The 18,239-nt window shown below is 45.7% G+C and overlaps 1 protein-coding gene across 4 annotated transcripts in view; it reads left to right on the forward strand.

Moving 5' to 3' along the window:
- The window catches only part of Ctnnd2 (catenin delta 2), an 804,341-nt gene extending 795,838 nt beyond the window's left edge, over positions 1–8,503 (forward strand). For all 4 annotated transcript variants that reach the window (XM_085676585.2, XM_087896972.1, XM_087896974.1 and 1 more), the window contains 2 exons: positions 1,163–1,236; positions 7,307–8,503. In XM_085676585.2, the coding sequence (XP_085532711.2) occupies positions 1,163–1,236; positions 7,307–7,567 (335 nt within the window). In that variant the 3' untranslated portion in view covers positions 7,568–8,503. The remainder of the gene's footprint in view (positions 1–1,162; positions 1,237–7,306) is intronic.
- The last annotated feature ends 9,736 nt before the right edge of the window (positions 8,504–18,239 follow it).

Raw genomic sequence — 18,239 nt, forward strand, 5'->3', positions numbered from 1 at the left:
TGGGCTTGCCTGCCTGTGCCTGTAACACCAGCACTGGAGGGGCAGAGGCAGGCAGTCTGGCCAAAGTGGTGAGCTTCCGCTGCAGTGACAAGGAAATAAGGTAGAGAGCAGTAGGGAACATCTGCTGTTCTGCCCTGTCCTCCACACGCGTGAGCAAAGGCTCGCATGCCCACACTTCCGTATACATGCAGCACACACAGGGGGTAAAAAGAAAGCTGAAAAATGAGCGTTACTCTCATTCCGTGTGCAGATTTTAACTGCACAGCTGCTATATGCCTTTTAGGCAATAATCGTGGCAATGGGTGGTATGAAGTTAACCCTTGATATGCTGTCCTGATCTGGTGTGCTTTTGATTCTAAGAGAGTAAGGGGTGTACAGATTTCTTTGTCCTCAGATCCTGGAAGCCAGGGGTATTTTGGAAGTTTTTTGTGTGTTCTATTGACCCTGAAGCAGTAGCATTTTCCAGACCTTTCTTAAGCCATGACCTTTCAGTATCTGTGAGAGGAGCAATGACCTTCATCTGGGCCTGTGGCGTGTACCTCTGAGGTACCACTGAGGAAATGGACCTCCTCCAGAGCATGACACCTTCCCCCCTGTCTCCTAGAGACAGCTGTGAAGACAGCATGGGCTTGTCTCTGTACCCAAGAGGATTCTGAAACCTCCTATCCCTTCCACCAAGGGTTGTTAAGTTAGTGCTGCTGCTGGCGCGGCCTCCAGGCTCAGAGGGTGAAGTGTCTGAGAAATGACCAAGCATTTGTGCACGCTCACGTTAGAAATAGCATTCTTGCCATTCCCTAGCTAAACCCCTGATCAAGCTCCTGCATGCTCCAATGCAGGTGACCAGCTCTTTTATCCTTTGGTTTTTACCCCCAAAGAGAGCAATAAAACTTGCAAGATGATCATCTGTTAGCCATAGCCTCCCTGACCCTCACCATGATAGGAACATTATTAGAATAAGCTGACAGGCTCTGGGAGTTCACAGCATGGTTCCTCTTCTTCCTGAATATGTAAAAGGGGATCTGGGGACAAAGAGGTCCTTCCACTTGGAATGGTCCGCGATAAACCAAGCTGTATGAGGCCAAGAACCTGCCCCCGTGCCCATCCTTCCATCCTTGGCACCTGGCTTTTATTGCTGACGATTTTGCTTTCCTTCTGCTTTCAGCTCAAAACACTGGAGTCTCGACTTTGTATCGGAATTCCTACGGTGCGCCCGCTGAAGACATCAAACACAACCAGGTGAAGTGCAAGCAACAAGCTTGTGTTCTCGTTCCTGTTGCCTTGCGTGGCCTAGAATCCTAAATTGGTTTCTCAAGGAGTAAATTGACTTCTGCTTCACATTCATCAAAACAAAAGCTGCCCAACGTTCTGTCCTCATATCCAGGATAGTGTACCTGCACATGGTACGGTCGCAGGCTTTAAACAGCCTCGGGCTTCAGGACAGCTCCTGGCTTCGCTATCACTTCCTGCCTGGCAGGAGAAAGTAGGCGTCACTCTATGATACTGTCTGGTTCGGATGTGGTGTATCCCCAGGGTTCATGTGGCAGTGCTTAGGATGTAGGACCTTTAAGAAGTGGAGTCTGGTGGAAATGCATGGACAACACTGACCCTAAAAATGACTACAGGAGTCCCTGTGAGGCCCAGAGTTAGCTTCCTCGGGATCCACCCCTTTCTCCTGGGGCACAGTTCAAACCCCAGGCAGTTTCCCTTACGTGCATGAATGTACTCTAACCGGTGCCATGCCCTCTGAAGTCCAGTGCTGACACCATGCCCTTGGACATCCTGAACGAAGAGATAAATTATCCTCTTTCTTTGATAAAGCTACCCAGCCTCAAAGGTCCCATGATACAAGTGAGAAACAGACTGCAGGTTAAGCCTAAAAAGAAAGCCCCCAGCGAGACGAGTGCAAGATGCCAGTGACTGAAGCAGAATGGAGTTTCTCTTCCCCAGTCATCTGTGATTAACACAAAAGCCTTCCATGACACATAATATTTACCCATAACAGAACCTCCTCTCTAAAAAACTAAGTGTTTGTAGTCCGAGTCTCTATTTGCTTTATTCGGGAACTGTTCATTAAAGGATCATTTTGCCCATTTCTATGGGACTATAAGAGCAGAGACAGAGGCTGGGCCTCCCTGATACACCGCCATTTGCTGCCCTCACTCCTGTGGTGGGCATCAGAGCTAGTGTGGCTCTCTGCAGCTAATTAGCCTCTGTGGATGCCTTCAATTCTTGTCACACTTCAGAAAAGTCGCATGGAGATGCATAACCGAAAGCCACGCGCTAATTGCAATGGCTAGGGGTAGGAAAGCTTGGAGAGTGTGTGGCTTTAGAATAATACCAGCACCCAGGAAAGCAGCATCCCGCTCCAGCAGGTGGGCGTGTCCTGTGCAGTCCTGTTTCTAAGGAAGGGTAGGAGAACACTAAACTGTCCTTGAACTGCAGTTGGATTTCACGTCTGATCAACCACCGGCAGGAAATGTGACCCTTAGCAGAGGCGTCGCCCTCCTACCTTCTGTGTTCCGGTCTGTGCACACCCACTCCGGACATCTGGCGCTGTTATAACCCTCCCACCCATGAATGCAATGGTCCTAGAGCCTGCCTACCTGGCATATTGCTAATGGCAACGTGCCCCCCTTCAATTCTGGGCTTTACTACAAGCAAAAAAAAAAAAAAAAGCTAGTGAGCAGTAGACAGGAAATCGCCAAGTGGCCTCAACTGTTTTCTTGAACAGTGAACTTGCCTCCCTGTAAAGATGGGGCCAAAGTGTGCTAGAGATATCAACTCTGGTTATGGAAATAAACTTTTTCTCCTTATAGTAAAAAAAAACCATGAAATTCTGTAGCTATGTAGAGCAAGAACTCTCACGCTCTCGAAGAGATTTGCAGGGGTGAAAAGAGAATTCTTGACTTTGCAGCCAAGAGTACAGATTTACCTTTAACTGCTCAGGTAGCAAAAAAAACTGGCCCCAGAATCAGCGCATCCCATGGCAGCCAGCCTTCCTGTCCATGCAATCCTGCTGTGCTTGGTAATGAAAACATAGCTGGTATAGCTCAGGCCCGGTCTGACTGCAGTAGCTCCAAAGACTGTTCCCTATGTTTGTAGAGCAATCCACAATGTTCTCAGAAGCACATTTTAGAGAATGTTCTGGCCATTTATGGAAACTAGAACTAAGATTTGCAAAGTACCAGAGAACAGACACCTGATACAGGCCAGGTATGGCTCCTCAAACCCATAATCCCAGCACTCGGGGTGCCGTTGCCATTAGTTCAAAGCCAGCCTAGGCTGAATAGTAAGTTCTACGCTAGACAGGGCTGTAGAAAAAGAACCCGCCTCTAAAGGAAGCAGTCATAGAGAAGGGTCAGACAGCAGCTGGCCTTAGAGAGCTGGGTCTCCGGGACGTTGCGGAAGACTGGAGTCCCGAGAAGAGGGCACAAGTGCCAGCACCTGATGTGTGAGCTGCATGGTCGGGTAGGGAAAGAGCCCTGAGCCACACTGCTGTGACTCCACAGAAAAGGAGCTGAGCTCCGGGGCACAAGTCATGTGACTCCCAAGAACTCCTTGCACATTCTTAGGAACTACGTACATAAAGTCTCCCAGGAGAAACAACCAATAGTGTAAAGTAAAGTTGATGATTCTTGCTTCTTATGCCTGGTGACAGGTCACATATCTTATTTTGATACTCCCCAGCGTCCCTGTGAACTTCTATTCATCAATATCATGTTCATAAACGCAAATATGTCTAACTATGCGTGCCCGTCTGGCAGGGGAAGTTTTTGTTCATAAGCTCTCCGTAAAGGAGGTTCTCGTTTTGATGACCAGTACTCAAAGTTATACTTAAACCATGACCTTGAGGATTTGCTGTTGTCATTGTCCTGAGTCCCAGTCTCCAGCAAGCAGACAAGTCTAACTGTCACAAGAGATAAGGAAATGATCCTCCAGGGACAGGGTTTACCTTCAGTCCTCCTCCTGGAAGAACCGAGGATTCAAACCGATTCTTCTGTCTGTGTCCTACTTCCTGTCTCTTGTCCCGGTGGCCTTAAAATCTGGGCATGAGTCCCACTCCCCCTCTATTTCTCACCCCTCACCCCCACTACCACCACCCAATGCTATCAAACCATAAATCTGTGGCCCCCAAACCAGACTGTCTGATTCAATAGATATGGGTTTTAGCCCAAGAATGTACATCTTGGGCAACCTCCTGCTGCGGTGACAACATTGAGACCCAAGATATAGAATAAAATGGAAGTCCTTCCAGCTTGGCCCACTTTATTAACGCTCTGAATCTTCAGTTTTCCTGACCAGGAAACATTGAAGATCCTGTCATCCACAGCTATTTTTGCTTGTGTTCAAAATAAATCCAGCTTGCTAGTCAGTCTTGATCTTTTTTCTCTGATACTGTAAAAAAATGCTGGAAGCTGGGTGCTACATAAAGGAAATAAGTTTATTTCCTAGGTGGGGAAGCTGAAGGGACAAGACCAAGAGGCCCCATCTGTTCAGTGTCTTGTAAAACCTGTCCTGGCTGCACAGTGTGCCTGAGAAGCAGTAAAGAGATGTGTTTGCTGCAGAAGAGGCCAGCAGAGTAGGAGTCGGAAGGGCAGACAGATGGAAGTAAATAGACAGATGGAAGACACAGATACAGGCCTCTGTGGCATGCACATGCATGCACTTCTGCAACACTTTGAGGAATAAGAAAAGAACAATTTATTCAATACTGAAGGCGATGCTTACTGACATATTGACAGTTAGTTCTAGTAAGTGCCCTGTGCGAGTTTCTAAGCCCTCTGACTGGACCCTTCAGTGCTTCGAACTCTGACTATAGCACAGTCTCACAGAGCACACAGCTCTTTCTGGAATGGGCAGGGTGCCCTCCCACGAAGGCAGCCTGTTAGACCTGGCCTTCATGCATGTTGCAGGCTACTTCCAAAATTCCTCTCAGGCCCAGGGTCTGGGGCTAGCAGAGGTTAATGCTCCATGCGCATCCAGACTTTCACAGGCAGAGAGAAGTCTCACTCATTCGCTACCACTAACTGGAGGTATGAGGCACCCTGGACAGCCCTCTGTGGAGAACCGATCGATTGCTGGTATAAATCAATCCTATATAAAAGATGGAGTTTCTCTTGAAAGAAGAATTCTATGTGGCTCATTAGAGGCATTCATTATACACACTGTGCTAATAACAAATCACTACCTATTAGCTAAAGTCATTTCCAAAGGCGGCTACCACACTCAACCTTAGCAAAATTAATAGGGAATTACCGAGTCTGCTGGATAGTCATCAAACTGTATCTTCCCCCAGTGTTTTGTAATCCATGCCAGACATCCTGGCTATTACAGGCTAGAGCTTTACACATCACCGTGGACACAGGCTGTGAGGTCCCCCTCATCCCATACCTGGGTCAGGTACCTGAAAAGGAACCCGAGAGTCTCTCAAAACAGAAAGAGGTAGAGGGCTGCAGAGGGGTAGGGGATGGTTGGTTAATATATTATCAGCCCAGGAACGTTCCTTATCTTCCTCTCACTAAAACCAAGCAGAGGAACCCCTTCTTGACTCCTAACCAGGCTCTCACGTGACCTTTGAATGCTTTGAGCCCCTACAGCAGATAGCAAACCACAGAGGCCAAGCCCAGGAAGTACTGAGTTGGGACACCTGAGGGCATTGTAGACACTATGAAAAGCTTCAGAACGCCCCTGAAGTACTGAGGATCAAACCCAAGGCCTCAATATCCCTTGACCTTCTGAAACTTTAGCTTTGAGGCAGAGTCACACTGAGTTGCCAAAGCTGGCCTTGAACTTCACCCATTCTGTCCCAGCCTCCCTCATCTGTGGTTTCTCAGGTGTAAACCATTGTTCCGCAGCCTTTTTAATTTGATTAGTTCTTAATTGCACCAAGTGGCAGGAAACTTTTGGTCTTCCAGAAGGTAGAATATTTGGAGTGCGTGTCTGTCTGAGGTCCTAGTCACTCTGAGCAGGTGTGATGGAGTGGACCAACCACAGGGAAGCTACAATCCCTTATGTAGCCACAGGAATGTGTTATAAGCAGGAGAGAGTGGCCCTCAGACCTTGTCCGTTTCCAGCCTCTGATACTGCAGCACCTGAGTCTGATGCCGACAAACGTAGAAAGATGAAGGGGACACCCTGTATCACCCTGTATCTTTAGCGTTCAGTCCACATTCACTCCACAGCTCACCCCAGAGCTGCTATGACAAACAGTTGGGGTGCCTCACAGGGCTACACATAGAGTTATCATCTGGTCCAGGGCACACACCCACAAAACCAAACTCTTAATAGACAGAGGGACATCCAATCATCCCATTTGGTTTTGGATGAACAAAATGTGGTGTGTCCATTTTTTATTCATTCTTCAAAAAAAAATATTCTGACAAATTCAACATGTAGAAGTGATGAAAACTTACTGACGGAGACAAGCCAGACACACAAGCATAAATAAATACTGTGTGATTGCATTCATGTGAGGACAGAAGGTAGACAAATCCGTAGAATCAGAAACTAGTTTGGACATTGCCAGGATCTAGGAGTGGACAAGAGGTTTAATGAGTATAAAACCTGGAGCCACCAAGCCTGCCTAGCCAGCTTGCCCCAGCTTGCCCTGTCTCTGGCTCTCTGGTGAAGGGACTATACGCGCCCACCACACCTACCAACCTTGATATGGGTTCTGGGAATCCAAACTTGGGTCTTCAATTTCGTGCCAAGAACTTTATTCATTGATGTGTCTCCCTAGTCCACTGGACCAGTTATCAAACCTCTCCTGGCCCTCTCTTTCCTGGCTAGGACATCAGATCAAACATATTCGTTCTCCTACAGGGCTGCTAAAAAAATCAAGTTGCTTTCAGAGAAGAAGCATAGACCAGTGGTCAGCTGAGTCAGGAAGAGTGGAGAGGAAGAGAGAGAGGGATGCCAGATGAGGACTCCCCGGCCCCGTGAGACAGGGGAGTGAGCACTCACATCCTCAGTACCACAGAGTGACACTCAGGATGAGGTCTGTGCGCCTTCTAAAGAACTAGAAGGGGAGGAGTTTGAAGATTTCTAACAGAAGGAAATAAGTGGCCAGGGAGGTCGAAATGCTACTCAGCACGTTGAATACTAGCATCAAATCGCCAAACCCGCACCCTATAGATACGAAATTAAAATTAAGAAGTCAAATTACATGGAAAGAACACAGCCAATGGCGCTGTGTGCAGAAAGCCCCCGGCTCCAGCCCTTCCCGTGCAGGGGCGGTAGAGAGGCGTGGGGAAAGGAGGGTGGGGTAGGGGCCGGCTAACCCAGAGTAACACCTTCTCTCTGGCAGGTTTCAGCACAGCCTGTCCCCCAGGAGCCCAGCAGGAAAGACTATGAGACCTACCAGCCGTTTCAGAATTCCACACGAAATTACGACGAGTCCTTCTTTGAGGACCAGGTCCACCACCGCCCTCCAGCCAGCGAGTACACCATGCACCTGGGCCTCAAGTCCACGGGCAACTATGTCGACTTCTACTCCGCTGCCCGCCCTTACAGCGAACTGAACTACGAAACGAGCCACTACCCGGCCTCGCCCGACTCCTGGGTGTGAGGGAGAGGAGCCAGGCCACGCGCGCGAGGCACTCCGGGAACAGTGCATGTGCATGCATACCACGGGACATTCCGTTTCTTTTCTTTTCCTTTTTTCCCCCCTGCAGATTTAGTTTGTTAAAGCCTGTTCCATAGGAAGGCTGTGATAACCAGAAAGAAATACTCAGAGCTATTTTAGAAAGCGAAATGAATTGAGAGTTAACTGGGAAATCGAGAGGAGGCTAAGCGCCCTCCTAAATGTGACCATATTCAACACCTTTCTAGTTTGAGCTGTAGAGGTTTCCAAGTGCTTTATAGGTCATGCTGTGAAGGAAGGAGGGAGGAGACAGTCAGGGTGGTGGGCCTGGAGGTTATCACAAAGCACAAGACAGAATAGTTTCCACTATGGGGGCCGGCTTCTCACGCTTCCTTACTCCCTTCATCCGTGTGACTCTAGGCTTCCAGTTACATTGGGGTTTCTCTGTACAGCAAGACGTCTCTTGCCTTTTGTTAATGCATTGTTGTAAAGTATTCAATGTACATTACAGATTAAAGAAGAAGACAGCATTGTGTATATTACACCAATGCCGCCGTGTTTCCTCATCAATGGTTCTAAATATTGCTTCAATTTCAAACTTTTGAAAGATGTATGGATTTCCAGTTTTCTTTTCATTTCTTTCTCCCAGTATGTTTTAACAAAAAAGAAGAAAAAAAAAACAGGAAAAAAAGGAATATTTAGCAGTATTGTTCGTTCTGATGTGTGATGTTTGTGGCAACTAAACAAGGCATCCAGCAGTTTCTCACAGCTAACACGTCATTCCACATCCTTGTCAACAAAGTGCTTTTTCACTGCCCAGAATTTTAGATGTAGATATTTGAAATAGATTTTTTTCATTTATACCAGTTTTCTTTATGATGATACAGTGTTAAAAGAAAATAAATTACAATTGATCTGTCATCCATATTTGCTAAGAATGTCTGTTTCCATGGACCAATCTTACAGAATACACACTCTTGCTCGTGTGTCTGTGCGTGTGTGGGTGCGTATGTCGGTGTATGTGTAATGCCCTGCGTGGGATTTTCTTTGGATAGAAGCGACTTCATCTGCTGTCCATCCTGTCCAGGCCTTTTGTTTTCCCGGCATCCGTGTGCATCTGTTTGTTCCTTTTGTAATGTATCTACTACTCTCACCATCTAGTGGCTCAGGATATTAGCCCAGCTGAAGTAAGGTAGGATTCTCACATGTTCACACATTCTTGGATACCAACTCTTTCTACAGGTCAACCCCGTCCACATTTGATGCCCTCGGAACATGCTAAACCATGGCCAACTCGGTAGTTTCCCTTCGGGGCCAATTACTTGAAGTATCCATAGAAGATGTAACCTGCCCGCCTTATGCCCTCTCAGACGTTGTTGTTCATGTGGCAGGGAGCAGTAGACAATTATGGGCTAGATGATTAAAACTGAACTTGAAGCTAACGTTAGACTAGTGGTTAACAGAGCTAAGAAATAAGGCTAACCATTTCAGAGAACGTGGGCTGTGGGTAATTAGCTTTGCTCTTTAGATGCAAGTGACTGAGGCCAACAGGTGCCTGGCAAATGTTAACTGTTCTTGGAAAAAAAATAAAAAATAAATAACGAAAGAAATTGGCTGCCATCTTCCTTTAAAACCTGATCTCCCCACCACCACCACCACCTTTGTCTACACAATTTAATCCACCTCAAAGTCGAAAAGCAGTGGCTTCAAAATTAACAATAACTCAAATATACTTTATTCATGTAGCATTTGGGGAAAATAAAAGTTAAATTTCCAGAGTAGAACAGCAGGCAGACATGGGAATTGTCCTATAAATTGCATACTGTGTTGTTTCGTCTATTAAGGACTCTTGAGTTCCCTCAAAGAAGTGTGTTCCCATCCATGCAGAAAGACAAATGTGTAGCGTCACGGACAAGGAGACGTCATATTTCCTGTGTCACGGGATGAAATAGTCTTGTTTGTCAAGGCAGAGACTGTAGCATCACTTACCACAGCCTAATGGCTGGTTTTGTCTTCTCAGTTTCTTGCTCTGAGCTAAACAGAGGGAAATAAACACGTGTTGAGAATCTCCTTCTTCCAGAAAGAACTTGCTATTTTCTTCTCGATTCTGAGTCTCAAAGCATGGCTCTCACATCAGCAATTCTTGAAGACTGAAGGATATTTTTGCTATCTCTAGTTCCTTAAGAGTTCTTCGTACCAGGCTATGATTAACTAACTCATCTGGCATCACAGATAAAGATACAAAAGAAGATCAAGGTCAAACTTATTTAAACCAATCCATTTTTCCTTTTTGAATATGTTCATACAGACATAGACACAAGACAAATGTAGCCTGACTGTGAGGGACAGAAAGATGATCAACACGGAAGGAAGGAGAGAAGGAAGGAGTGGGTGAATAGGTAATTCGTGGGTGGAAAGGCTTGACCTGAACTGTAAAGTACCCCAAAGCCCCCATAGGCTTCTTTGGCAAAAGCTGGTCAACAGTTGAGTTGTGATTTGTAACACGGCACACACTGGATAAAATATCAAGGTGGAGAGGGACTCTTCTGTGGATTTCCTTTCACTGTGTTGATGACCACGTGCGACAACCTATCCCAAGTGGCTGCCTCTATAATCCGGATCCCCCTCCTGAGAAAAGAATGGTGGGGTTCAGAAGAATATCTGGGAACCCCAACATTTCTTTTTCTATTTAATCCTTATAATAGAAAATAAATATACTCAATTTACTTAATAGATAAAATTTAGATCTTATATATGAAAAATAGACACCCTTTTCACTTGGGAATGCCATCAGCAGAAGCTAAGGAGTGCTTGGCATTGTATTGAAAGATCTTAGTTCACAGACTAAGATACTGGATCGATTATAATGCACCCAGTACTTTGATCCTTATTAACAAGCATTGAAACTGAAAGGCAGAGTTTAAACTCAGCAGTAAAGCAGACACCATCAAAAGCTCCGTGTATTTTATGTCCTGTTTCTCTTACCTCAGCTCTTCTTTGTCATGTGGTGTTGTCACCCTGGGTCCTGGGAATTGTGTCTCCAGAGGTACGATTTCTGTCTGGAGAAACTGGGTATTGTTCACATGGGTGGAGGAAATACGCACAGCCTGTGCCTGAGAAGCCTCCATTTTCAGCATTACTCCCCCAGACCAACAAGGACACTCTGGCCAGTCCATCTCTGCCTGTGATGTGGAGGCTGCAGTGGTCAGTCTGTCAACCCAAGGCTAGCATTATCAACTAATCCTTACCACCCAGCCGACAGCCGTGCTAGACTCCGTAAGACAAAAGAGAAGAGTAAGCCAAGCTTCTGGGAAGCACACATTGTATGTTAGAGATCACTGGTTGTCCAGTCCACCCACATCCAGAAAGATTTTCTGGGGAAATGTGTTCCTGTAACTCTGGTCTCCGAAATGCTATTGGTCAGCTTTTTCCTCGGGATCCTGCGAAATCCTAAAGCCAGCAGCGATTATGCAGCTTGATTTGAGACAAACAGCCTGTGCAGTTTCCAAGCGTTTCATGGTCTGTGCCTATCATTTGTCTGATGACCACTTGGTTAGTTCTCCTGTGAAGACGGACACTTAAAAGAAATCCCACACTAGCTTGGAATTGAGAAATAGAGGGTTATTTATTTAGGGGTAAACTCACAAATCAGAATCCTCTGCTGTAACAGAGATCAGAAACCGAAATCCGCAACCGGAACAGAGGGAGAGGCCGGAAAAGAGGCCGGACGCATGCTATGCATCAGCATATATGGTATAAGAGGCCACGCCCCAGTGGGTGGGTTACCACAAGCTGTTAGACTTCCTACAGCACTCCTGTCCATGTTTGGACACAAGGTGCTGCCCAGAGTGTTGTGTTAGGGAGTTTATGGTGCGCACCTGATCCCATCGGAAAATCTGAACCTTTCGTCTTCTCGTTTACCCTGAAGTTCCCACATCGACAAACTAGTACTTGAACCCTTAGTAAGAGAACTGGCCCTTGGGTTGCCAAGGCTTCATTTGGGTCCTAGAAACCAGCCCTTTTCACCTCAGGCCAGGATCTCACTGGCCTTGGAGAAGGCTCTGTGGACAGTCTCTACACGGAGTATCCTCCTGTATCCTGTAAAGCTAAGTGAAAAGTGTAATGTCCTTGGCCTTACAAAGAGAAGGGAACAAGATCTCTTGCTGTAACATCAGCTGTGACTGGAAGACTCCAGGTTGTGGACATGTTTTTTTTCAAGGTGCATACTAAAACCTCTGATTAATTCTATAAGCTACATGACCGAGAAACTCAGACCTAACCTTGGGTATAGGGATATAATTGATGTCTTTGATTATCAGCCTGTTTTTCAACAGGCAGAATTCATGGGCCTGTAATACATGAAACTTCCTTATTTTTATTTTCCATCCTCAGCAAATCTCATTTTTAAGTGCCATTGCTCTATACAAATCATCTTCATTATAATCTGCACGTGAGTTGCCCAGTGAGGAGTGGGATTTTCCCATGAAACAATCACCTGTACTGGATATGGTGGGATTCTTTCATACAATCATCACATTCCAAATACCGTAAGAACATGATAGCAACCAGCAGGAGAAAGGTCAGAGAAGCCAGGGGCATTCTGGAGACAGTCCCTGCCCTCCTGGGCTTGGCCTCCCTGGGGTGCACACATCATTACTGTGCTACCGTTGTGAGCTGTACTCCGTGAGCTCCACTGCTGACCAGAGCTCCTCCAATGTGGTCACTGCTGGAGGAACTTACATGCGTCAGGGAAGGGAAAACAGAGCATCATGCTACTGTCCAAACAGGGCGGAGAGACTTTCATAAGAGGGGAGTAGGAAATCTCCCTGACAGGATAGAGAGGAGGAAGAGGGCTGAGAAACAACCTTTGCAGGGCAGGTGGGACCTTGGAGGGTGGGTGTGATGGCAGAGAGGGTGGGTGAGGAACACTGACCAAAGACACTATAGGGTGTACAAGGAACCATTCTGGGAGGACTGAAAAAGCCTGCAGACCACGGAGCGGCGCTCATGCTCACGCTGATGATTTGACAGCCCCTGCCCCTGCCGCAGAAACACACACACAGGTGTGCGCACGCACGGTTTTTTAAACTCCAGCACAATTTTAACACTGTTCTCTCTGTCCTGTTTACCACTATCAAGTGACTCCTAGGAGATCCAGACCCTTTTCAAAAAGAGAAATAAGTTCAGTAATATCATATGGCTTTTAGTGATATTACATAGCTAACAAATTTCATAGCTAGTCATAAAATTGAGGCTTGTTACCTTGGGATGTGATTAGCAGTCTGCCAAGCACAAAAGCCGTATGGAGACAAAAGGGTAACCAGCATCCACCCTTCACTTAGTACCATGGCTTCTGTATGTAGCAGTGGGGAGCAAGTTTAATCCTTATTCCTTTGGGTTGGAGAATCTGTCTGCAGGTTTCCTCAAGAAAGATCATTTACACTGCATCCTATACCACAACGACTGCCGTCCTGTTTACTGTTGCCATGGATTCCCAGGTTCCCATCCTTCACCCCGTTGCACCTGTCTTATCCGGGCCACTTCTCATTTCTCCTGCGTGCACGGAGGTGACCATCAGCAGATCTGCACTGTCCTCTAAGAAGTCCTTGGCTGGACATGTCCTCAGTCTCACAGCATCTCCCTTTGTGCGTGCGTGCAGCAGAAAAGCAAGCGTCCACTCCTGAAAGCTACAAAGAATCTTTAGACTTGTAACTGAAGCCAGACATCTCAGATATTCAGACAGTTCAGTCACACAGACCCTCATGCAAATAACATGCAAACCACTAGCCTTGGTAAAGCTGTGTACACTACAAGAGTAGTCTGTCATTAATGAAAGAACTGCTGCAATATCATTGAGTATATTTTTGTTGTTTTAAACTTTTTGTTAGTTCACTGGAAATTTCATATAATCTATTTTGATCATACCCCCATTACCTACCCACCCAGTTCTGTGTAACCACCATGGCTGTCATGGAACTCGCTTTGTAGACCAGGCAGACCTCAAAGTCATGGAGATCCATCTGCCTCTTCCAAGAGCTGGGGTTAAAGGCGTGCACCCCCTTACTACCCAGGTAAGACAAGCATTTAAAAGAAAACAAGGGGATACATGAGAGAGTTTAGAGGAAGGAAATTATATAATAATATTATAATCTCAAAAATAAAATATAAGGCTGAACTTAATGAAATAGAAAAGAGGAAAGCATCAAGTCAATGAAGAGTTGGTTTTCAAAAGGATCAACAAGGTTGGCAAACCTTTAGAAAAATTAACTAAAAGAAAGAGATCAATATTAATGAAATTATTTTTAAAGGGAGACATTACAACAGATGCAGAGGAAATTCAGAGGCTCAAAAGTACATCCTTTAAAAATATATAATCTACTAAAATAGAAAATCTGAAAGAAATATATGAATTTATAGATATATTTGACCCACCAAAGCTTAATCAAGATGTATTAAATGATTTAAGTAGACCCATAACATCCAATGTCAGAGGAATAATAGTTTAGCTATTTAAAAATAATTGATTCAACTATAGAAAAATAGGGTTGAAAATCAAGCACATATAATTTAAACTACGTGTTTTTCGATTATTTCCTGCCGTGCAACAAATTGCTCCAAACATTGTTCAAGAATTTGCGTTGCAGGGGCCGGAGAAGGGTAAAGAAGCTTCCTGCACAAGTATGAAAACTTGTGTTCAGATCTACGAACTTACATAGAAAGCCAGGCAGGGTTGAGCCTGTGTTTATAACCCCAGTGCTGGGGAGTGAGGCGGAGACAGGAGGATTATTGGGACTTGCTAAGGACAAGTCTAGCTTCAGATTCAATGGGAGACCTTTGATCCAGACCAAAACAGAGAGCGGTAGCAGAAGACACCCAACATTCTCCTCTGGCCTCGGCCCCTGTGTGTACAGGCACCCACACCTGCATGCACTCATACTTAAAACACACACTCATCAATCAGCATTGTGAATTATATCAGTAGTTATTATTGTGAAAGCATATAGTAAAATTACAACAAGAATATACATTGACATATCCAGAGAAGCAAGAGAAGACAACAATTTTTGTAGGTAAAGAGAGAAAGAGTTATTGTCATTGTTCGGCGATGGTTACCCTAGGCTACAAACATCAAAACCAGGATGGCGTCAGTCCAAAGCTGAACAGATAGTTCTGAACATGTGCCCTCTTGGAAGTGTATCCTGGGTATGACTGAGTGTTCCTTGTACAGAACCCTTTAGGCCAGAGATATTCTCCTCTTCTCTCTCTCTCTCTCTCTCTCTCTCTCTCTCTCTCTCTCTCTTTTATTCTTCTTCTCTCTCTCTCTCTCTCTCTCTCTCTCTCTCTCTCTCTCTCTCTCTCTCTCTCTCTTTTATTCTGGTTTAACACAAGTGAATCCATCTTAATTATAACAGTCTTCACAAAGCAAGGCCATTAGCCTCAATACCCAAAGTAAATCTGGTGTACAAATATTTCCTGCTTTTGCAAGCCCTGAAAGTAAGGGATGCTCTGGAAAGAACACCAAATAACAGGCATCTATGGTAACCTATGGGATCTTGGGACTCTTCCTCCATGATCTTGACCCCCAACCTCAGGCTCCTGTTCCTTGACAGACGCACCTGCTTCCTTGGAGGCTATAAGAAGAATCTAGATTCCATTAGGAAAAGCTGGTGTCAGTTAGAGTAATGATTGCAATATCCATTTTCACCAAGGACACCACAACATGGTGCTGTTGCCCTTTAGTCTTTTAGCAAGGGTTGGCAAAGCCAATTAGCAAGTAGGTGATGGCATAGAGGTAGCATTAGGAAGAAAAGGAAAGCTCCCATGAACCCACACTGTGACTGAGCACAGGCTGGGAAGGCTGCCTTTGTTTGGCTCATGCTGCCCCTGAGGCCCAGGGTTGGCACTGGCAGTCGCAAGCCAGATGCTAGAGTCAGTCTGAAGACATTAGTTATTCATTGTTGACCAAACTCTCAGCACCCAAAGAAAGCCCTAAAGATGCTGCTGCTGTAGTTTTTAGGGTACCATCTCTAAGCTGATAGCTGCCGAAATCATCCAGCAGACATTTCAAGTCAAGGTATCCTTGAAGTAAGGGAAAAAGCTGTCCTGGGATCTAAGAAGAGGTAGATAATTAGGAACAGATTTGCTCTCGGTGGCTCCGTGCATGGAAGAATGGAACCAGAGCTGCCAGGCTGAGAACTGACGTTAAACAATGACAACACAGCTGTAAGGACATGAGCCCGTCTCTCTGGAGCACTGCGGCTGTCACAATCTTGTGTTGTATGTGACTGAAACCATGATCCAGATTTGAATTAGTTGACACACATAAATGAGAACTCCAGGCATGATTAGGCTCCGGGCATGGCAGGATCTGGGGACCAGAGACATCCCACCTTGTTTCTCTCCAGCTCTTAAGTCTGTCTCCAGCTGTCTAGGTTTTCATCTCCAAGTTCAGAGGTAATAGGATCTCCAGGAAGCTTGTGCTCGCAGCCTTGAATCCATTAAATAAGAATAAATTCAAGAACCCTAAACAAAACACTTGGGTGTCTCGTTATTGTAGGGTCATATGCTCATCCCTGAATGAGTCTGATGGGAAAATGGAAACCTCTCAAGACACAAACTATGCTTTTAAGAGAGTCGTCGTCGGGTGCAAAGTACCACACTAGAGGCTCTACTGTGCACTTCTTAAATGGATTTTTAAAATAATTCCTAAGAAATATCTTTGATCTTTCTGATCTTCTAGACAGGCTCAGAGAGATTAAATAGCTTGTCCAGCGCACTGAAGCGATGACTCAGTGGATAAAGTGCTTGCCACACAGTGTGTGGGGACCAGAGCTGGGATCCCCAGAACCAACATAAAAGCTAGGCAAGCATAGTAGCTGCATGTAGTCCCAGTGCTCAGAAGGAAGACATGGAATTGGGGGTAAACTGCCTTGCTAGGCTAGACAGAACTGACTAACCACAGTCTCAATGAGCTCTTAACCTCAGTTACTGTAAAAGGAGCCGCAGCAGGCTGCTCTCCCGCTGCCCCGGGATAGCTTTACCCGAAATAATTACATGGAAACTGTATTCTTTTAAACACTGTCTGGCCCATTATCTGTAGCCTCTTATTGGCTAACTCTTACATATTGATCTAACCCATTTCTAATAATCTGTGTAGCACCACAAGGTGGTGGCTTACCAGGAGGATTCTAACCTGCGGCTGTCTCAGAGAGGAGAGTCATGGCGACTGCCGGCTTCTGGTTTCTTTCTCCCACAATTCTGTTCTGTCTACTCCACCTACCTAATTTTCTGTCCTATCAAGCCAAGGCAGTTTCTTTATTAACCAATGAAAGTAACACAATAGACAGATGACCCTCCTCCATCAAGTTACAGTTGACAGCAATCAAGGAATACACCGGACATAAGCATGAGTTCCCCATGTGCATGCACACACATACACACACACACACACACACACACACACACACACACACACACATGCAAATAACATATCCACAGTTGCAGAGTAAGTGGTGGGATTTAAAGGGTACTGCTGGACTTGGGACTCTTATGACCGAGTCACACTAGAGCTTCCTAGTCCAAAGCAGAGTGGTCCACGGAATCCTTGACAGCTAGTCACTGCTTTCCACGGGTGTGGTAGAAACTGTCAGCCAGCCTACCCAAGCTGCAGTTGCCCTGCCCAAGCCAGCCCACATGAGCACGCATGGCAGGTACTTCCTCCCCGAGCCAACCTAAGGCGTGCTGCTATGCCCAGAGACTGTTGACCGAGAGACACCTGACCGGAGATGCCCATGGCCGCCTGAGCCAACAGAACCTTGGGAGGAGGTCCAAGAGGCCTGCCCATACCCTCAGTAAATAAATAGCTTTTGCTATTCACCTGACTGTCAGAGTCTATGTCATTGGCTTGGTGCCTTCTTGCCCCCTCTCCTTAGAGGTGTCCATTCAGGGTCGCCTGCAACACATGGATGTATACTAAGTTGTCAGCCCAATTAACAAAGTAAACAGAAAGACAGCTAGTATTGTACCTGCTTCCACACTCGCTATCAGACATGGTTCTAGGTCTGTTGGGATCTGTTTTTAGGCTGATTCATTCAGCCTAAGTTTCTTTTCTGCTTATTCCACAGATCTGATGCACCTACCCCTCAGTCTCCTGAAATTCTAGGTCTTATGGTTTGACTTTACCACATGTTCATTTTTCTAGATATGAACCTGTGTTACCAAGAGCCTCTCTTCTTACATCTGTGCACTTGATCTTTTCAGCTGCACTTAAATTTCACCCTGTCCCACCTCTACTTTTGCGCCTACTACAGTGCTCACAATATACCTACCACAGACCTTCATCTGGCTCTCATGTTTGAAAGCAAATTGCCCATTCAGAGACATGCAGACCCAGACAACATTTCAGAGCCAATTTTATTGGTGAAGACTATTGCTTGTGCCATGTATAGCACAAAGAAGCCAGGTGAGTCTTGCCTGGTCAGTATTTCCAATAATTGTTGGTCACAGTGACCACATTATGTAGGAACAGCATCACAATGGCCTCTGTCTTAGAGTTCTACTGCTGTGAAGAGACACCATGATCACAGCAACTCTTATAAAGTAAAACATTTAATTAGAGTGGCTTAAATTTTCAGAGGTGTAGGGGCTGGAGAGATGG

The sequence above is a fragment of the Myodes glareolus genome, chromosome 15 (genome assembly GCF_982192425.1).
Source record: "Myodes glareolus chromosome 15, mMyoGla1.1, whole genome shotgun sequence".
Classification (NCBI taxonomy): Eukaryota; Metazoa; Chordata; class Mammalia; order Rodentia; family Cricetidae; genus Myodes; species Myodes glareolus.